Source organism: Photinus pyralis, unplaced genomic scaffold, assembly GCF_008802855.1.
Source record: "Photinus pyralis isolate 1611_PpyrPB1 unplaced genomic scaffold, Ppyr1.3 Ppyr1.4_LG9, whole genome shotgun sequence".
In the NCBI taxonomy this organism is placed as follows: Eukaryota; Metazoa; Arthropoda; class Insecta; order Coleoptera; family Lampyridae; genus Photinus; species Photinus pyralis.
In genome coordinates this window covers 7,165,048-7,186,751 of record NW_022170878.1, presented here as the reverse complement: position 1 = coordinate 7,186,751, position 21,704 = coordinate 7,165,048, and the positions used below count along the sequence as shown (strand labels likewise).

The window sequence follows — 21,704 nt, the reverse complement described above, 5'->3', positions numbered from 1 at the left end:
GACCTCATATCGTGATCGGATATATTCCCTTATATCTCAAGAACGAATTGTCGTAAGAGGGTACTCACAAAGGGCGATTGAGACGTCTGCAAGAAATGTATCCATTGGTGATGTCAAAAAAAATGCGCTTTATCTGCCCAAGAGTTGTGCACAATTTATACTTGTTTTTATTTGGTTGTATCAGGACTACAGAAACGCAAATCGTACATCTAATTTTGGATATGTGTTACGTCATCATGTTTCCGAAATCTTTGGCCGCCATTGTATTTTAGTGGCCATCTTGATTCCGGAGGTCACTATGTGCCATTGTGATTGTGACGTTACATTGATATCCGGATACTACTGCGCGGTTCTCTAAAGTCCTAATTACTTAAACGGTTATTTAACCAATAGGTTTCGTGGTTGAAAGATGGGGAACCGATTTCACCGGAGGATTCCAGAATAAAAACGACCCTCCTTCCCGACGGCACCGCCAAGCTCAACATCGAATCGGCCAAACCGTCGGACAGCGGCGCCTACAAGCTCGTCGTGAAAAATCCGAACGGCGAAATCTCGGCGCTTTGCGCCGTAGCGGTCAACCGTAAGTACCCACTCGCAGCTTTTCACCCCCACTCTCATTCGTCACTTTCAGCGAAACCCCAACGGCCGAAATTCCTCAAGTGCTTCAAGGACGCGAAAGTAACGGCGGGCGAGCCGCTACGTCTCGAGGCGAAGGTCGTCGCGTATCCGCCGCCCGAAATTAAGTGGATGAAGGACGGCGCACCCGTACGTCCTTCGTCGAACATCCACCTGGAGCAACTACCGGACGGATCGGTCGCCCTATCGGTCGACAGCGTAAAACCGGAAAGCGCCGGCACGTACACGCTGCTGGCGAGCAATCGTCTGGGCGAGAGCGAGAACCACGCGCAGGTGGAGATCGAGAAGAAGGTCGCGAAACCCGAATTCATCGTGCGCATGGAACCGATGACTGTCGTCGAAGGTTTTCCCGCCAAATTCGAAGTGAAGGCCGTCGGGTTCCCACCACCATCAATTACTTGGTAAGTGGCTTTGAATTCATCGGTTAGGCTGATGATTATCGTGCAGGTGTCGCAATGACGTGGAGGTGGTCAGCGATAATAAACACATTAAAATTGTCGAGCAACCTGATGGTGGCAGCGCCCTCTATATTGACGCCTGCGATATACTCAGGGATAAGATGGCTTACAAAGCAATCGCCACTAATGACGTGGGTCAAGCCGAGTCGTCCGCGATTTTGGGAGTGACTCCTGCAACTAAGGAAGGAGTTCCAGAGGAGGCACCCGCGCTCTTGCATCCCCTTCGGGACGCGTTCGCGCACGAAGGACAACCGTTGGTAATGGAAGTGCCGTTTACAGCGAACCCTGTGCCTCACGTCCAATGGACCAAGGATGGTAAGCCCCTAGAGGCATCGGAGCGGGTTCTACTTACTTGCGATGGGAAAAAGGTGGCGCTGCATGTCGATAACGCAACACCGGCCGACGCAGGTGTCTACAGCGTTACCCTCACAAATGCCTTGGGGTCGGATACCTCGGAAGGTACCGCTGGAGTGCACAAGGTGTTCACACCGCCACGATTCACTCAAACTTTCGGAGATTTGCAGCAGGTAATTAGAGAGGGTCGATCGTCTCCGGCTAATTTACTATGTGCAGATACCCGGACGGGACGGTAAACTACTGGGGAGGGTTTCAGGAATACCTTCGCCGGAAATCACCTGGTTCAAGGATGGCCACCAGATCTTCCCCTCGGAAAAGTACCGCATGAAGAGGGAGGGCGACTTGGTCACCTTGTATATTGACGATTGCGCGCTGGGCGATTCCGGTTTGTATCGTGCGTTTGCCGTAAACAAGGAGGGCTCGGATACGTGCGAGGCGAACTTCGATGTCGTCGACGAAATGTAAGTAACCCCGTGACAAGGCGAGCACTAATTTCACGTCGTAGAAAAACCGCGGTAAAGGTGGAACCTCCGTCGTTCCTGAAACGAATCGGCGACCTGGAGTTGTACCGAGGCATGACCGCCAAGTTTACGGCGTGCGCTAGCGGATTCCCAGAGCCGACGGTGGAGTGGTTCAAAAACGACCAGAAGCTCTCCCCGTCTTCGCGCGTTAAGATGGAGGTCGACAGAGCAGGCCTGCTTCGGCTGACCATTGAGGGAATTAAGGAGGAGGATCTCGGGAGGTACTCGTGCAAGATCTCCAACGAGCACGGTTCCGATATTTGCCACGCACATTTACAACTAGATGGTAAGTCCGCTATTGTTCGTATTTACCGTAATAGTTTGTCTAACAACTATGGCGGGTTTCCAGATCTCGATGCCAAACCCAAACGGCCAATCGGCGACGAATACGTCGAGTACGACAAGTTCAAGAAAGGAGGAATTCCGGTACCGCTCTCGGACCCGCCGATCATATCCCGCATGACCGACCGCCACTGCACGCTCTCGTGGAAACCCTCAATCCCGGCCTACCCCCACGTGCCGCCCACCTACATCTTGGAGATGAGCGAGCAACCGCAAGGCGACTGGTTCACGGCGCGTTCCGGTATCCGCAACTGCGTCTGCACGGTGCGCAATCTCGAGCCGTATCGCGACTACAAATTCCGCGTCCGCGTCGAGAACAAGTACGGCGTGAGCGATCCGTCGCCCTACGCGACGACGCACCGCGAACGCATCGAACCGGACCTCCCGAAGATAAGCTCGTACTTGCCGCACGGAACGCCCTTCCATCCGGACACCTCCCCGTACTTCCCTCACGACTTCGACATCGAGCGACCGTCGCACGACAACATGTCGCAAGCGCCGCGCTTCCTACGCCAAGAGCACCCGACGCAGTACGGCTACAAGAACCACAACACGAACCTCTTCTGGTACGTGTACGGCTACCCGAAACCGAAGATGGAGTACTTCTTCGAGGACGAGCCGATCGAAAGCGGCGGAAGGTTCGACATGAGCTACACGCGCAACGGACAGGCGACGCTCTTCATTAACAAGATGCTGGAGCGCGACGTCGGTTGGTACGAGGCGGTCGCGACAAACGAGCACGGTCAGGCGCGTCAACGTGTCCGACTGGAAATCGCCGAGCTGCCGGTCTTCATCACACGACCCGACATTCAGTACACCCTGCTCAGGAGACAGGCGCGCTTCGAGGCCCGCATCATCGGGAAACCCTACCCGGAGGTCAAGTGGTACAAGGACTGGAAACCGCTCGCCGAGTCCAGCCGTGTTAAGATCAGATTCGTCGAGCCCGACTTGTGGATTCTGACGATCAACGATGTCATTCTCAAGGACGAGGGTTTGTACTCGGTGAGCGCGCGAAATTTCGCGGGAACCGTCTCCAACAGCGCCATGCTCTACGTCGACGAGAGCGATTACGATCACAAGCTGCACACGTACGAGCCGACCTCGCCGATTAGGTGCAAGAGGAAGCTGTTCAACGAGCTGTACGACCTAGGCGACGAGCTTGGTAGGGGAACGCAGGGAATCACTTACCACGCGGTCGATCGTAGCACTGGTGAGCAAGTCCTAGCGTGGACGCCACGTAACAGGTGACCATTTCAGGCAACAACTACGCGGCGAAGGTGATGCACGGAAGCGGCAACGTCCGTCCGTTTATGCTGAACGAGTTCGACATGTACAATCAGCTACGTCATCGCCGGCTCATTTCAATGCACGACGCGTACGAGTCCGACGACGGGGTCGCCCTCCTGCTCGAACTCGGAGGGGGAGGCGAGCTGGTTAGGGATTACCTGCTGAAGCGCGATTATTACACCGAGCGCGACATCGCGTGGTACGTCAGGCAGATGCTCGAGGGCTTGGAGTACATGCACAGACGCGGATACGGTCACATGGGATTAAACGTGAGTAGCGCCAGGTGGTGGATTTATCCCGACGTTTCTTTTAGATCGGGGACTTGCTGCTTTCTCACATCGGCGGCAGCGATTTAAAAATTACCGACTTCGGCCTCGCTCGCCGAATTCAACAAGGCAACCTCTACCCGCTCCTTTACGGCATGCCCGAGTACGTCAGCCCGGAAGCCGTCCGCGGGGAGGGTACCGGTTTCGGGCAAGACATGTGGAGCGTCGGAATCATAACTTACATTTTGCTCTCTGGGCGGTCGCCATTCTTGGGGAAGGACGACAGAGAGACCCTTACTAAAATAAGAGATGGTAACTAAATCGCCTTAGTTGCACGCAATGACCTTGTGTTTCAGGCAACTGGCAGTTTGACATGTCTTGGTGGCAGAACATCAGCGTGGAGGCGAGGGATTTCATCACGAAGCTGCTGATTTACCATTCCGACGGTCGAATGGACGTGCACAGCGCCTTAAAGCATCCTTGGCTGGAACGAGCGGATCGGCGAATTGAGGACGAGTACCGCATCAGCTCGAAATACCTGCACGACTACTACCTCCTCTACAAGGAGTGGTACGACAACGCGTCGTGTAGAAGATGGTTCAGACGTCGGCCTTTGGAGGGCGCCTTCACGCACCCCTCGCGCATGGTGTACCCGCCCGGAGACATCTACACTCCTCCCTCTACACCAGCGCCGACCTCCAAACCGATCCCGACCTATCGCACGTGGGAGGATCAGCTACCGAGCCGCAGCCCTCTCAATTACGAGATTGGGTTGATCAAATCCGAAAGCCAGTAAGTCTCGCGGCTTTCGCATTACGGGACGTTTTGAAAAGCCTCGCATAGTTTAGAAATGAAATTATTACGATGCCCTTAAGATATCTAATTCGAGGCACCTCTAATTAATCGCATCGATTCCCCTAAAAATCGCCTGGATTCAGGATTCCCCTATGTCGATGTTCGTATTCGTGGTATACGAAGTTGACAGTAGCGGACAATTGTCCGAAATATGTAGATGAATTCCGCCCAGATTAAAGAGACTTCCTTGCTGAATTCACACCGCTTCAGCTTTCCTGATGTCAAGGTGCGTCTTGGTTGATAATGATTTAATTACTTAGGGGCACGAGTTCATGAACTACGACGCGTTCGAAACATGTAGTGTCCACGTAGAATATTTTTTATTTCGTGCTATTTTTAGTAGTATTTGCTGCCATTCAAGTCTGCGGAAAAAAAACCACTCAGATGTCGCTCTCCTGAAAACCCGAGTACAATTTTACGTATTTTTCAATGCGAATTAAACCATGTGTTTACGGTTTGAAATTCTGATAATGCAACAAATACCCCGACTGTTTTGGAACCAGAATCAATCAATCTAACTTCTTGTTTTTATCTAATCTGTAGCTGCCGGAAAAAACCGAAAAGGAACCGACGCAATTTTTACGACACGCTTGTACTATCGCAAAGGCCACTTATTTTTAGCGGCGGATTGGTTGAACCTATTATTCTTATGAAGCGGTACATATGATTATTTATCCCGAGGCTTCTTAGGATATCCTCGCCTTCTTTGGCTCTCAATTTGAGAGGGCTTTTCTTTGATTCCTTCAATTTTTTTCTGCTCCAACAACTATATCAACTCGATGAAATTCCCAGAAACATTGAGATTTCAAAGTTTCTCGACTTCCTAGCTTGCCCCCGTGTTGTTGCAGACCACTTCACATACAAACGCACATTTTAAACAAAAAAGAAATTAATCAGAGGGCCCCCCTTTCTCGCAATGCGAGACGCTAAGAACTGCAGCCTGCGCGAGATGAAAAAAAGAAACATATACAGCGACAGGGCGAACTGCATGAGGTTCTTCTCTTCCACGAAAATAAATTATTAATCCAAACATTCAGAGCAGTAACATTCTGGTAATCTACTCCCGCGTAAACACATTCAAATAATCATGAAAAACATCGCGGCATAATCAGGTGCACAAGGGATCCAAGCTAAAACATTACTCATTTAACGGTATGAACTCAAACAATAGCGGCCCACGCCATGCCTGCAATCAGCACAGGTCAAATCTAAAGCAAAGTTAAAAACGAAACTGAATAAGGTATGAAATTTAAACATTGAATTTAAAATAGCTCAAATAAAACGTGTACTACCTTGATATCGCTTGGAAAAAAATATATCAAACACTAAACTATGAAAGGCACACACAACCGGTACTCCACCATCAAAAACTGGACCACCAGTGCTCCCGCCGACGCCACTCTCTAGCTTCCTGTACTAAATTGACGTCTGCGCAGAACGGGATTTTAAAATTCCTTTAGTAGTAAGATGTGTTGCCTATCTGTACGGGTTCAACATCACAAGTTTTCTTGTACGATTACCTTGCGTAATTGTTCGGTCAATGAACTATCGATTTATATCGTCTGCATTCAAACTAACTTTACGCTTTCGCCATGTGATTTATTATTTACCGTACCTATTGTTAATACAGCTGTAGTGTATTTAACCCCCAGGATCTACGCTAACTTCACACTACAAGAACACGGAAATAAAGTCAACCCGGCAACGTTTAAAAATGGCCTATTCCCTCCAAAACTAAACAAGAACCCGCTTAAACTTTAAAAGTGGCACGTGATCAAACATCTAAGGCAGGGTCCCCTTACGTTAGTTGTAGACAACGCTATGACCTGAAGCACAGTAGGGAAGGAACGTAAAATAAAACACTGAAATTGTGAAAAGTGTGATTAATAATGATCACAATTATTATTGTTTGTAAAAGCTCGGAAATTTAAGTCCAAAATAAATTACATTGCAAAAATAAACTTTGAAAATGGTAGTTCACCGAATCAAAATAGAAATTCGCATTACGGGACGTTTTGAAAAACCTCGCATAGTTTAGAAATGAAATATCTAATTCACGGCACCTCTAATTAATCGCATCGATTCCCCTAGAAACCGCCTGGATTCAGGATTCCCCTAGGTCGAAGTTCGTATTCGTGGTATACGAAGTTGACAGCAGTGGACAATTGTCCAAAATATGTAGATGAATTTGCCTTACGTTCAGCGCTTGCTGGATTCAAACCGCTTCAGCTTTCCTGATGTCAAGTTGCGTCTTGGTTGATAATGATTTAATTACATAGGGGGAAGAGTTCATGAACTACGACGCGTTTGAAACATGTAGTGTCCACGTAGAATATTTTTTATTTCGTGCTATTTTTAGTAGTATTTGCTGCCATTCAAGTCTGCGTGAGGAAACCACTCAGATTCCGCTCCCCTGAAAACCCGAGAACAATGTCACGTACTTTCCAATGCGAATTAAACCATGCGTTCACGGTTTGAAATTCTAACCTTCTGCAACGAATCCTCCAACCGTTCTGGAACCAGAATCACCAATCTTAATTTCCTGTTTTGATCTAATCGGGAATAACTGAAAAGGAACCGACGCAATTTTCACGGCACGCTTGTACTATTGCAAAGGCCCCTTATTTTTAGCGGCGGATTGGTTCAACCTATTATTCTTATGAAGCGGTACATATGATATTTTACCTATACATATACAAAATTCGAATATTTCAGCACAACGTTTAAAAAAATGTGGGATCCAATTTTTTCAAGATCATTTTGCTTTTATCAACCAACCTCTTCGATTTCATCAGCTTTCTCCGCTCCTTGGAATGTTTTCATTTTGTCCCTTGGCTTCTTAGGATATCCTCGCCTTCTTTGGCTCTCAATTTGAGAGGACGTTTCTTTGATTCCTTCGATTTTTTTCTGCTCCAACAACTATATCAACTCGATTAAATCGAGTTTCCCAGAACCCTCGACTTCCTAGGTTTTATATGCCCCCGTGTTGTTGCAGACCACTTCACATACAAATCCACATTTTAAACAGAAAAGAAATTAATATTAGAGGGCCCTAGTCACTAAATATAGAAAGTACCGCAATCCATTGGGCTCGTGTGTTAGAGAGAGAACGCATGATTTTTGCCAAAAAATGGCGGAAGTTACCAGATTCTAGTAACTTTAATGTTAGGGATTGTTCCACCTGTTTAGAGATATCTGTATATATTTTTATAAAACATGACAGTACTATGAAGTTAGGTTAAGGCCGCTTGACATGGAGCAATACAACGCGCAAGAACTTGCAGAAAGAAATTGCAAGGTCAAATCCTTGCATGCAATAAGAATTGCATGGCATTTGACATGGTGCAATTCTATTTCAATTGCCACATGTCTGCCAACAGAAGAAAAATATGAATTTGTCAAGAAAGTTGCTAACCTCAAATAAAAATGAAATTTTGACTGATTGAAGAAACATGAAAATTACAAGAATAAATAAGATTAATAAAAACAAGTAATGAGTGCGTCTCTAAGCATCATAGTTGCCGCCGCTGTGTTTTACTAGGTTGGTGACACAAAACCAACTAGATTTATCCCTAGAATTGCGCGATTCATGCAAGAAAAATAGCACCGGTCCTATAAAAATTGCATGCTGCATGCAAGTCTCTTGCAGCAATTGATCAACTGGCTTTGAACTGCGCATGCCTTTCGCAATTTTTCTTGCAACTTGCATGCAATTGCAATTTTTATTGCTCCATGTCAAGCGGGCTTTATAAAAAATTACAGCTATTCAGATTTTCTTTGTCAATTTTTTTTAAGTTGGCAGCAAATTTGCCCAAAAATGGCGGATGATTGCGGTACTTTCTATATTTAGTGACTTTAAGGGTCCCCCTTTCTCGCAATGCGAGACGCTAAGACCTGCAGCCTGCGCGAAATGAAAAAAAGAAACATATACAGCGACAGGGCGAACTGCATGAGGTTCTTCTCTTCCACGAAAATAAATTATTAATCCAAACATTCAGAGCAGTAACATTCTGGTAATCTACTCCCGCGTAAACACATTCAAATAATCATGAAAAACATCGCGGCATAATCAGGTGCACAAGGGATCCAAGCTAAAACATTACTCATTTAACGGTATGAACTCAAACAATAGCGGCCCACGCCATGCCTGCAATCAGCACAGGTCAAATCTAAAGCAAAGTTAAAAACGAAACTGAATAAGGTATGAAATTTAAACATTGAATTTAAAATAGCTCAAATAAAACGTGTACTACCTTGATATCGCTTGGAAAAAAATATATCAAACACTAAACTATGAAAGGCACACACAACCGGTACTCCACCATCAAAAACTGGACCACCAGTGCTCCCGCCGACGCCACTCTCTAGCTTCCTGTACTAAATTGACGTCTGCGCAGAACGGGATTTTAAAATTCCTTTAGTAGTAAGATGTGTTGCCTATCTGTACGGGTTCAACATCACAAGTTTTCTTGTACGATTACCTTGCGTAATTGTTCGGTCAATGAACTATCGATTTATATCGTCTGCATTCAAACTAACTTTACGCTTTCGCCATGTGATTTATTATTTACCGTACCTATTGTTAATACAGCTGTAGTGTATTTAACCCCCAGGATCTACGCTAACTTCACACTACAAGAACACGGAAATAAAGTCAACCCGGCAACGTTTAAAAATGGCCTATTCCCTCCAAAACTAAACAAGAACCCGCTTAAACTTTAAAAGTGGCACGTGATCAAACATCTAAGGCAGGGTCCCCTTACGTTAGTTGTAGACAACGCTATGACCTGAAGCACAGTAGGGAAGGAACGTAAAATAAAACACTGAAATTGTGAAAAGTGTGATTAATAATGATCACAATTATTATTGTTTGTAAAAGCTCGGAAATTTAAGTCCAAAATAAATTACATTGCAAAAATAAGCTTTGAAAATGGTAGTTCACCGAATCAAAATAGAAATAGGATGGGGAAAAAAGAACTTACCAATAAAAAAACCAGCAGTCAAATTAATATTAAATTGTGTAGTAACATTAATTGTTTGTAATGATGTGAATGCGTAACATAAAATTATCGCGCATGGTGTATCCACCCGGAGACATCTACACCCCTCCCTATACACCAGCGTCGATCTCCAAACCGATCCCGACCTATCGCACGTGGGAGGATCAGCTACCCAGCCGCAGCCCTCTCAATTGCGAGATTGGGTTGATCAAATGCGAAAGCCAGTAATTTCGCATTACTAGACGGTTTGAAAAACCTCGCATAGTTCACGGCACCTCTAATTAATCGCATCGATTCCCCTAGAAATCGCCTGGATTCAGGATTCCCCTAGGTCGATGTTCGTATTCGTGGTATACGAAGTTGACAGCAGTGGAAAATTGTCCGAAATATGTAGATGAATTCGCTTTACGTTCAGCCTTTGCTGGGTTCACACCGCTTCAGCTTTCCTGATGTCAAGGTGCGTCCCCGACCGTTCTGAAATCAGAATCAACTAATCTAACTTCTTGTTTTTATCTAATCTGTAGTTGCCGGGAAAAACCGAAAAGGAGCCGACGCCATTTTCACGACACGCTAGTACTATGGCAAAGGCCACTCATTTTTAGCGGCGGATTGGATGTAGACATTGAACCTACTATTCTTATGAAGCGGTACATATGATATTTTACCTATATACAAAGTTCGAACGTTCTAGCGGACTCCCGCTGCAACCTTTAAAAGAATGTGGGATCGAATTTTTCATCACCTTCCTTGATTTTATCAACCTCTTAGATTTAATCAGCTTTCTGCGCTCCTTGGAATGTTTTCATTTTTTCCCTAGGCTTCCCCGTGTTGTACTTGCTTTGCATGTTCTTCCTAGGCTCGTTCAGATTACTTAGTCTAGTTTGGTTGCCTCGGTTGATCTTCGTTTTTCATGTTTTTCAAATCTTACGAATTCCTTCGTGGCCTTCTTCGATGTGTTCAAGTTTTCAACTTTTTCGGAGCCCGAGAGATTTCAAGTTTGCTCGATTCCTTCGCTTTTCTATGCTCCCTTGATTCATTTGTTGTCCTTGTTCTTCATAGGCTTGCTCAGCTTCGAGTTTCTAAGATTTCTTAGTCTGCTTTGGTTACCTCGGCTGATTTTTGGGATCTGGGTTTTTCTAGTTTTCGCACTTTTTACGAAGTCGTCGCTTTCTTTGTTATCTGCGACTGTTTCCGCCAAGCTGATAGTATAGATCTTCAAAGGAAATCTTCTGAAACATTCTATAATTGGAAAAATTACCTTGCGTAATTGTTCGGTCAATGAACTATCGATTTATATCGTCTGCATTCAAACTAACTTTACTCTTTCGCCATGTAAGTTATATATTTTTATTTTTTTTCTTTCCCTTACTGGTGGACTTAAAAACCGAAAAGGCCCCAACGAAATTTGACGGCTCGTCTCAAACCGCAAGGCTTCGTAACGCCTTTTAACCAACCGCGAGCCCCAAAAATTGAGAAAATTTAAATGTATTAGCGGGGGTTCCCGTTGCAATTGCCAAAAGAACTTTAAGAGATTCTCGATTGTCGGTAGAGAGACGAGATGAGTCATTAACATCACGTTTCAGCTATCAAAATGGTCCCGACACCTACCTGCTTCAGCTCCGAGACGTCGACTTTCCAGTCCGAGTGCGCGAATACATGAAGATCGCTGCAAATCGTGGACCGGGCCGAAGCCGAATTATATCGAACGAGAACGGTTTCGAATGGGACGCGCCCTCGGTACGCGAAAGGCGCCGTTTCATGGACGTAATGGACGAGGAAATCGACGATGAGCGCAAAGAGCGAATAAACCGCTACGGTGTCGACAGTAGCGCGTACACTATCAGGCGGTTGCGCCACGAGCTAGGTAAGGTCCAGTACTCCCGTTCGGTTCTCACTTCTCTCCCCCTTAGGCCCACGCCTCGACACGTACGCGGAAGCAGAGGCGATGATCGAAAGCAAACAAGAGGGTCGCCTTCCCTTCTTCAGAGAAAAACCCCAAGTAACCGCGATGGTCGAAGGAAAAGACTTGGAAATGACGTGCCTTGTAGTTGGCGACCCCAAACCCTCAGTCCAATGGTTTAAAAACGACGCGATCGTGGTCGAATCGGCCCGAGTCAAAATCGAAACCGACAGTGAGAATCGCACGCACTTCAAACTCTCCCCCGCTCTCGGTTTCGATTTGGGCATGTACAGAATCGTGGCAAGAAACAAGGTCGGGCAGACCATCGCCCGCACCCGAATTGTCTACGGAACGGTCCCCGACGCGCCGGACTCGCCCGAAGCGACCCAGATATCCGACAGCGAGATACTGCTCACGTGGAAACCGCCAAAGTCCGACGGAAACTCGCACGTGCTCTGCTACAGCTTGGAGTACAAACTCGCCGACGACGCCGAGTGGACTAAGAAGGCCGACAATATCGATCACGAGTTTTACCTGATGAGCGGCCTGGAGCAGGACACCAGGTACATGTTTAGACTCGCGGCGAAGAACGCGATCGGCTGGAGCGATCAGGGCGTCGCCTCCGCCGGCATCTCCACCTCTAGAGTTGGGGCGTCCAAAATCCGTCTGACGACCGCCATGCAACACCTGCAGCAGATCACCGACAGCGGGCAGGCCGTCGAGGAGGAGGGCGAGCCGCGGCCGGATTACAACCTGGAAACGGCGCCGGTCGACTGGACGAGCGGCAGCGCCTCCGACCACTACGAGGTCATCTCGGAGATAGCGAGGGGTAAATTTTCGGCGGTGCTCAAGGCGATCGACAAGAAGAACGATCGCGTCGTGGTCGCGAAGTACTTCGATCTCGGCCTCGACAGTTCGGATAACATCGACGGAGAGTTCGCGGCGCTGCGATCGCTAAGGCACGAAAGGATCGCCGGACTTTTGGCGGCGTACAGGTCGAGCAACGAGGCGACGTTCATATTGGAGAAGCTGCAGGGCGCCGATGTGCTGACGTACTTGGCCAGCAAGCACGAGTATACGGAGCAAACGGTCGCTACGATCGTTAGCCAGGTAAATATTAAAATTTTTTGATCTCTTGCCAAGGTTGAGGTAATACCTTGGGTATTCCCTCTCAATATCTTTTCAAAGAACCATAAGAAAACAGGCATACATGAAAAATGAAAGCCTCCCATTGGAATTTCCCTCGTATTTTCTGATATTCCACGAATATTCTTCTTATTTTTTAGGCACTACCAGAGAATGTCAAAATACGTATTGGAAAAATGTCGAAGAACATCAACGGAATAACAGTAAATACCACAGAACACAAACAATACTTGAGATTGGCTCCTTGTGAAATCATGTAAATCGTGTGATTATTCGAACCCTTTATCGGTCCAGATAGATGTCTCATGCTTAATTATTTTATGTTCTCTAGCATTCTCTTATCTTGTAACAACGTTCTTCAACTCGCTTCATTCTGCACTTGGCACGGACACCACCACTTAATTTTCGTTTAATTGTTGGATTAGGAGAATATAATATGGGATGTATTTATTTCTATTAGAGAAACATTGTTCAGGACAACATAATCTATGAAGAGGTTTTATTCTATACTTTATTACCAGGATGTACGAGAAAGTGTTTCTGTTCTCAGTACATGGAGAATCTGTTAGAAAAATCTCAAGTTTCTCTGGCTATCAGGAGAACATGATCCTTGCTCAAAGGAAATATTACCTATATCAGCTGTATAATACAGTGTAGGAGCAAGTACTTCTACTTCTAATTGAATTTTTTCGGGCTACCAAGAGAACAGAATCCTGGAGGAAGGTTTTCCCACTCTCCCGAAATGTTGCAACACTTTATTTTTGTTTAACCCCTTGCATCAGGAGAATATGTGAAGAGATGTTTCAGCTGCTAACTCGTAGAAATTCTGTATTCCGACCACCAGGAGCGCATAATTCATGAGAATGCTCACGAAACACTTTATATTGGCGTATACTTTCGCATCAGGAGAGTATAGCGTGCTATGGAGTGAATCTGATCCAAATTCTCTCTGGCCACCAGGAAAACATACTGTATGAGGAGGTTACATCATTCTATGCTCACGACAATCGTTCAAACACTTTATTTTCGCTATTTGTATCTGGAGAATATGTTGTGCGAGGCGGTGTTTCTGTTCGTAACTCACTGAATGAATTTTGCAAATTTTCGCAGATTACCAGGAGAATATCATCAATGAGGAAGTAGTTTTATGAGCTCAAAAGAAACGTTCCATCATCTTATTTTCATTTAAACTTCTGTACCAGGAAAATATTAGTGGCCGACACAGAGCATCACTTACGAAAATATGATAAATGTTTTGTGTCTAACAGGAGAACATAATCTATGAAGAGGTCTTGATCTAAACTCTAGAGAAGCGTTCCGACGCTTAATGTTCGTTGCAACTTCAATATCAGGAGAATATATTATGCGAGGGGCCATTTCTGCTCTTAATTCACTAACCGATTAGCACGGAAGGAGACCTCCTCATTGATCATGCTCTCTTTGTTTTCGTAATAGATACTCCGTAAGTTAGAAACATCTTCTCACAACATATTCTCCTAATACAAAGGTTTAAATGAAAATAAGGTATGGTATTGGAATGGTTTTCTAGTGCTTTCCAGAGTTCATGTTTTCCTGTTAGGCAGAGAAAATTCTGCAACATTTTCCTAACAAACAGTGAGTGATTAGGAGCAGAAACACCTTCTCTCGCGACATTTTCCTGGTACAACCTAAACAAAAAAAGTGGGTTGAAACTTTTCTCTTGAGCTTACAAAAATACGTACTACTAGATCATGTTTTCCTGGTGACCAAAGAAAGTTTCCTCCTGATCTATTAGGAAGCTTTTTCTGCCCACCAAGAAAGCATAGGACGTATTTTACTAGGCTCAAGAGAAAAGTTTAAACACATAATTTCTGTTTTAATTGTTGTGCCAGGAAAATGTCTTGGGAGGAGGTGTTTCGGCTCAAAATTCACTTAATGTCTGTTGCAAAATTTCTGTGGGTAGCAACAAAACTTGAACCATGAGAAGGTTTCCTATCTCCAGAAAAACAGTCATCTAAACCTTAGTATCAGGAGAATATGTAGTGAGAACAGGTGTTTCTGTTAAATAACTGAGTATCTCTTACGAAAAACGTTGTAAACTTTGTCGGGCTGCCAGGAAAACATAATCTATGAGAACGCGTTTTTCTAAGTTCGAGAAAAACGTCCCAACACTTTATTTTTGTTTAAACTGTTGTATCAGGAAAATATCTTGTGTGAAGAGATGCTTCTGTTCCGAATACAGTGAGTTTTTTTTGAAAATGTAAAGTTTCTATCAGAAGAACATAATCCGTGAAGAGGTAGTTTTCTAAACTTAAAAGAAATGTTTAAACACATTATTTTCATTTCACTATCAAGAGAATAGAAGGCGCAAAGAGACCTAATTCACTCAGTACTTGTTACAAAATTGGTGGAATTTTATCTGTGGTCAGGAAAACAGAATCTTTTTTAAGCTGAAGAGAATATGTTGTGAGTAGAGGTGTTTCTATTTCTAACAAACTGAGTATCTATTAGGAAAATATACATTTTCTCTGACTATACCAATGAACTCAATGAAGAGGTGTCTTTCTCTGCTTAAGAAAACTGTTCCAACAGCTTATTTCCGTTTAAACCTTTGTATCAGGAGAAAATGTTGTGCGAGTGAGTGTTCCTGCTCCTAAACACTGGTTATCTGTCACAAAAATGTTCTAAATTTTCACTGGTTACCAGGAGAACATAATCCACGATGACATCCTTCTCTGTGCTCAATAAAACTGTTCCATACCTTACGTGCGTTTTGTATTAGGAGCATATGATGTGCGAGGACGTGTTTTTGTTTCTAATTCACTGAGTATCTTTTACAAAAATGTAAACTTTGTCGGACTGTCAGAAAAACATAATCTATGAGAACGTCTAGCTCAAGAGAAACGTTGCAACACTTTATTTGTGTTGTATCAGGAAAATATCGTGTGCGAGGAGATGCTTTTGTTCCTAATACATTGAAACTGTAATTGGAAAATGTTAAAGTTTCTAGCAGAAGAACATAATCCATGAGGAGGTCATTTTCTGAAACTGTTTCAACACTTTATTTCGGTTAAATCTTTGTATCAGGAGAAAATGTTGTGCGAGGGAGTGTTTCTGCTCCTAAATCACTGATCTGTCAGAAAAATGACCTAAATTTTCACTGGTTACCAGGAGAACAGAATCCACGATGACATCCTTCTCTGTGCTCAATAAAACAGTTCCATACCTTACGTTCGTTTTGTATTAGCAGAATAGGTGTGCGAGGAGGTGTTTTTGCTCCTAATTCACTGAGTATCTCTTAGAAAAATGTAAACTTTGTCGGACTGTCAGGAAAACAGTATTTTCTAAGTTCAAGATAAGCGTTCCAACACTTTATTTTGTTTGATCTGTTTTATCAGGAAACTATCTTGTGTGAGGAGATGCTTCTGTGCCTAATACATTGATTTTGTTAGGAAAATGTTGTAAATTTTCTACCAGAAAAACATAATCTATAAGGAGAGCGTTTTTCAAGCTCACAAGAAATGTTTCAACGCCTTATTTTTGTTTAAACATTTCTATTAAAAGAATAGAAGGCGAAAAGAGGTATAACTGCACCGAATTCAACACCCTGTTTTCGTGTGAACTCATATCAGGAGTACATAAAGTATGTCGTCAAAGGAGTGTCAGAGAATACCCGAAACTATCAAAAAAGTTTGATATTCCCTGGTATTCCTTTGTTATACTATGATATTCCATAGGTATTCTCCTGTTGTAGATACTGGACGGTTTACAATATCTGCACTGGAGGAACCTTTGCCATCTAGACCTTCAACCAGACAACGTCGTCATGTGCGGTCTGCGCTCGGTCCAAATCAAGCTGGTAGATCTGGGTTCGGCGCATCGAGTGACCAAATTGGGTACCAAAGTTCCTGTCGTCGGACATCCCGATTACATTTGTACGTCCGTCGTCTTGGAAACCCGTGCAGTAACTGTTTTTTGTTCTCAGCACCGGAAGTTCTAAACGAAGAGCTGGCCTTCCCCCAAAGTGACATTTGGTCGGTGGGCGTACTCACCTACGTCATGCTCTCCGGCACCTTGCCCTTCAAAGGCGAGGACGAGCACGAGACGCGCCAAAACATCAGCTTCGTCCGTTATCGCTTCGAGTACCTCTTCCAGGAGCTCTCGCAGGAAGGCAACAGATTCGTCATGTTGATATTCAAAAGGCACCCGAAGTAAGACCCGCACGAACCGCGCCCCCCCTTTTAAAACCTCAATTTTCAGCAAGCGACCCTCGGCGGAGGAGTGCCACGAGAATCGCTGGCTGCTGCCGACAGACTCGATGATCAAAAAACGCGAACGCGCGGTGTTCTTAGGCAACAGATTACGGGTACGATTTAACGACTTACGGGTCTTGACTAAAACTTCCTCTTGCAGGAATACTCCGAGAAATACCACAGCGAAAAGTCACATTCGGCCCAAGTCAACAAGCTTGGAAAGAGTCTAATTAAGTCGCACAGTATACAAGAAGAGTTACTGATCGCTCCTTAGGTTACGACACTTTACGCTTTAATCTAGTCTACAAGAGTGATTTGTTAACATAAGTTTAAAAAAATAAAGAACTATTTCATTAAGAACATTGCCGCCATTTTGTTCCCAGATCTTAAGGTATCAGAATTTCAAAAACAGAAGAACCTTGATGAAATATTTTTCTTTGTCCATCCTGGTTTCCTGGTACCCAGAAAAATTTTCACAAGAGTTTGCTAACCAATATTCCGCGAATTAGGGGCAAAAACACCTCCTGACACGGTATAGTCCCCTGTTAGATAGACTTCCCTACCCTTCAATCATGTTCTCCTGATATCCAGAAAAAGGTTACAAGAGTTTTCTAACCGATGTTCCGTGTATTAGGAGCAGAAACGCCTCCTTACTCATCATACTCTCCTTATAGATAGACCTCTCGTACATCATGTTCTTCTGGTATCCAGAAAAGAAGTTTAATTGCTTACTTATACCCTGGGTATTAAGAGTAGAATGATCTCTGCACATATTACATTCTCCTGATACACGATTTGTAAAAGTTTATATAGGGCGTTGGAATATTTGCCTTGGTGATGGAAAAAGACGTCCTCGTCCATCACGGTCTCCTGGAATCCAAAAAAATTCACAAGAGTATGCAAACCAACATTCTATGTATTAGGAGCACAAAACCTCCTCGCACATTATACTCTCATGTTCTCCTGATATGCAGAAATTCGTGAATTTGCACCAGAAACACCTCTTCACTCATTATACTCACCTGATACAAGATTTGTAAAAGTGTGAGTTTAACCAGTGCGATGAAATATTTTTCGTGATGGTGGAAAAAGACCTCCTCGTTCAGAATATTCTAGTGTTATCCAGAAAAATTTACAAGAGTTTGCTAACCGATATTCAGTGTATTAGGAGCACAAATACCTACCTACAAATTATATTATCCTCATACGACATGTTCTCCTGGTATCCAGAAGAGAAGCTTAATTTATTTACAAGAGTTTATCCACTGAGACTTCGTGGAGCCGGAACTCCTTTTCACACATTGTACTCTCCTGATACAAGATTTGAAAAAGTGTCAATAGCACATTGAAAAAATTCTCATGCTGGTGGAAATGGCACCCCACGTCCATCATGTTCTCTTAGTAGCCAGTAAATTAAACTTTTATAAATCAGGAGAGTATAATGTGGGGCGAAATGTTTCTGCTCGTCTTTTCTTGTAGTCTTGTAGAATTTTATTACAAGAGTTTGCTCACTGATACTCTGTGTATTAGGAGCAGCAACACCTTTTCTTACATTATCGTCGCCTGATTAAAGATTTTTGAAAGTCTAAATGGGGCGAAGAAGCATTTCTCATAGTGATGGAAATGGCTCTTCACTTCCATCATCTTCTTTTTGGTAGTCAGAACAATTTTATAAGAGTTTGGCAACCGATACTTCGTGAATTAGGAGCAAAAACATCTCTTCACCCATTATGCTCTCCTGATACAAGATTGGAAATAATGTAAACTGGGCGATGAGAGATTTGTAAAGGTGATGGAAAATTATAGCAAAATTTAAATAATAAGATAAATTTAATTCTTCCGCCATTTACGATTGTCAGGGAAGCTTAATGGACTGTAATAAAGGTGAGTGACAAAAAACTAACATGAATTACGGCGGAATTTATTAACAAAAACAAACAAAACGAAAATAAAATTGAAAGCTGAATCGCACACACTCTACGTCAACAACTGTTGTTACAATTTTCTATCCAACTTGACCGTGAACGAAATATGATAACAAAACTGGATCTCAAATACAGAAAATAAAAATACTGTGTACAAAAGAAAATGTGTCATTTCTCAACATTCCGCCCGCCTTCATCTAACACGATGTATTAAATTTGAAAAAAAATGTAACTTCACACTAATACACTGAGTTAATAGCAAGCACAAGTAACTTCAGGCGATGTCATCCTTTTCGTCTGTCCTTGGAAGCAGACAGAGCTTGACGATTGGGCGCTTGAAAGTCGAAGTGGCTGTGCGTACGTTACGACTCGAACAACTCCGTCTTGACCGGGATGAACGTCAATGATTCTGGCAAGAACCCACTTGGAAGGTGGTTGCAGTTCATTTTTTAGCACTGCCAAGTCTCCAATTTTGACTTGTGGCTCACGAGTTTGCCATTTTGAGCGAGTTTGGAATTCATGAAGATATTCGTGAGACCATCTCTGCCAGAAATGCTCGTACTGTTGACGTATGAGTTGCCAACGGGAGAGTCGATTGACTGAGATGTCAGCAAGAGAGGGCTCCGGAATTGTAGCTGGAGGACCTCCGATGAGGAAGTGTCCAGGGGTTAGAACTGACAAGTCGTCAGGGTCGTCCGTTAGGGCTTGAAGCGGCCGTGAGTTGAGACACGCTTCGACTTGTGCGAGCAAGGTCGACATCTCTTCAAAGGTGAGGGTCGACTCACCGATAGTTCTCTTTAGATGGTGCTTGGTAGACTTCACGCCTGCCTCCCAAATCCCACCAAAGTGTGGAGCGGCAGGTGGGTTAAAAATCCACTGGGTTCCGTCTTGAGCGAGAAGATGCTCAATGTGTCGCGATTCTTGTCGAGCTGAATCGAAAAGTTTTCTCAACTCTGCGTCGGCTCCCACGAGTGTAGTACCGCAGTCGCTACGTAGGGTAGCACATATTCCGCGCCTTGCCGTAAATCTTTTGTAGGCTGCAATGAACGCGTCGGATGTATAATCTGATACAACTTCGAGGTGGATTGCTCGTGTGGCGAGACACACGAAGACTGAGATGTAGCCTTTGTTTGCTTTATGGCCACGCCCTTTTGTGGTTTTTAACCAGATTGGTCCAGCGTAGTCAACTCCAGTGTTGAGAAAAGCTCTTGATGGAGTAACGCGATTTTTAGGTAAGTTTCCCATCAGCTGTTGAGCTGTTGCTTTACGCTGTCTCCAACACTTAAGGCATTTAAAGATGATAGTTTTCACTGCGCTGCGTCCTCTTAAAATCCAGTACTTGCGACGGATTTGACAAAGAGTTAGTTGGATGCCACCGTGAAGAGTTTTTTCATGATAATAACGAATAATCAATGTGGTGAAAAACGACTCTCGTGGCAGAATGACTGGTTGTTTTTCATCAGCATCGAGAAGCGAGTGTTTCAGACGACCTCCGACCCGTAGAAGTCCATGATCGTCGATGAATGGTGTAAGACGTGCGAGAGGTCCCTTGATATTGCAGAGAGGATCGTGGGTAAGTCGATCAATCTCTCGTTGGAAGTATTGTTTCTGAACTTGATGAATCCAAAATTGTTTGGCGTTTTCAAGTTCTAGAGGTGACACATTCCTTGAATGGGACACGATGTCGTGAGCTCCACGTGAGCTTAACTTGATGCTCTTACGCTCAGCAGCGTTTGTCACAAAGCGTAGAATCCATGCTGTTACCGAAGATAATTTGGGAAGTTGAGAGTATCTTTGAATAAGATCCCATGGTTCCTTGATGGTAGGTATTGTTTGATGAACAACAATGGTTTTCTCTTCTAGGACAGCATCAGGAGATGGAATGATGGTGGATGTGGGCCATGGTGTGACGTCAGTGAGACATAAGGCCGAACAGTTCCACCAATTATCCCGTTGGATGAAGTCTGAAATGTCCAGTTCGCGAGTGGCGATGTCAGCTGGATTGTCCCCTGATGAGACGTGGTGCCAGTGACCATCTGGTACGAGTCTTTGAATTTGAGAGACTCGGTTTGCCACGAATGTTTTCCATCGAGTAGGATGACCTCTGATCCAATGGAGTGTTATGGTCGAATCAGAGTGCAAGTGCAGAGGTACCTGCTGTAAGTTGAGTGTAGTTTGCACCACCGATGAAAGTTTAGCCAGCAGAAGAGCTGCGTTCAGTTCCAACTTGGGCAAGGTTATCATTTTCAATGGCGCAACCTTGGTTTTTGAAACCAGTAATCTGACTGTTGACAAGTCATTGTTGTTTGACACTCGTATGTAGAGGACAGCCGAGTATGCTTGCTCCGAAGCATCGGAAAACCCATGGAGTTCGCAAAGACAGCCGAGTATGCTTGCTCCGAAGCATCGGAAAACCCATGGAGTTCGCAAAGACGATTAGATGGTGAAAGTCCGATATACCTTGGTATCTTGACTTGTGCGAGTAGATTCAGTTGGGAGTAGAAATTTTTCCACTTATTGGACTTGCAGTCTGGCAAGGGTTCATCCCAACCTAAGTCTAGTTGCCAGAGTGATTGCATAAAGATTTTTGCAGTCACGATCGCTGGGGCGAGCCAGCCTAGAGGGTCAAACAGCTGTGCGATCATGGAGAGCACGTGGCGTTTAGTAGTTTTGGAAGGCAACTCTGACATCTTCACGTTGAAGATGAAATGGTCAGCATCGGGTTGCCAGGTTAACCCGAGCATTTTATACACTGGACTTGATTGCCAATTTAAGTTGG

The 21,704-nt window shown here is 44.4% G+C and overlaps 2 protein-coding genes across 12 annotated transcripts in view; one reads left to right on the top strand and one right to left on the bottom strand.

Moving 5' to 3' along the window:
- The window catches only part of LOC116180647 (obscurin), a 39,871-nt gene extending 22,509 nt beyond the window's left edge, over nt 1–17,362 (top strand). For 9 of the 11 annotated variants that reach the window (XM_031500737.1, XM_031500743.1, XM_031500739.1 and 6 more), the window contains 15 exons: nt 394–580; nt 632–1,037; nt 1,084–1,621; nt 1,668–1,912; nt 1,957–2,258; nt 2,322–3,524; nt 3,572–3,870; nt 3,915–4,179; nt 4,224–4,659; nt 11,306–11,586; nt 11,633–12,732; nt 16,502–16,682; nt 16,733–16,958; nt 17,008–17,113; nt 17,161–17,274. In XM_031500737.1, the coding sequence (XP_031356597.1) occupies nt 394–580; nt 632–1,037; nt 1,084–1,621; nt 1,668–1,912; nt 1,957–2,258; nt 2,322–3,524; nt 3,572–3,870; nt 3,915–4,179; nt 4,224–4,659; nt 11,306–11,586; nt 11,633–12,732; nt 16,502–16,682; nt 16,733–16,958; nt 17,008–17,113; nt 17,161–17,274 (5,889 nt within the window). Of the gene's footprint in view, nt 1–393; nt 581–631; nt 1,038–1,083; nt 1,622–1,667; nt 1,913–1,956; nt 2,259–2,321; nt 3,525–3,571; nt 3,871–3,914; nt 4,180–4,223; nt 4,660–11,305; nt 11,587–11,632; nt 12,733–16,501; nt 16,683–16,732; nt 16,959–17,007; nt 17,114–17,160 lie in introns of all 11 variants that reach the window. The other 2 variants (XM_031500742.1, XM_031500736.1) reach the window with 1 other exon arrangement.
- A 1,790-nt stretch (nt 17,363–19,152) lies between these two features.
- On the bottom strand, nt 19,153–21,695 carry LOC116181497. Its single transcript, XM_031501876.1, has 2 exons — nt 21,341–21,695; nt 19,153–21,287 (listed from the first exon to the last, which is right to left on the bottom strand). Exons 1-2 carry the CDS (start codon nt 21,667–21,669, stop codon nt 19,178–19,180), a joined length of 2,439 nt encoding a protein of 812 aa, XP_031357736.1. The 5' UTR covers nt 21,670–21,695; the 3' UTR covers nt 19,153–19,177.
- Between the last annotated feature and the right edge of the window lie 9 nt (nt 21,696–21,704).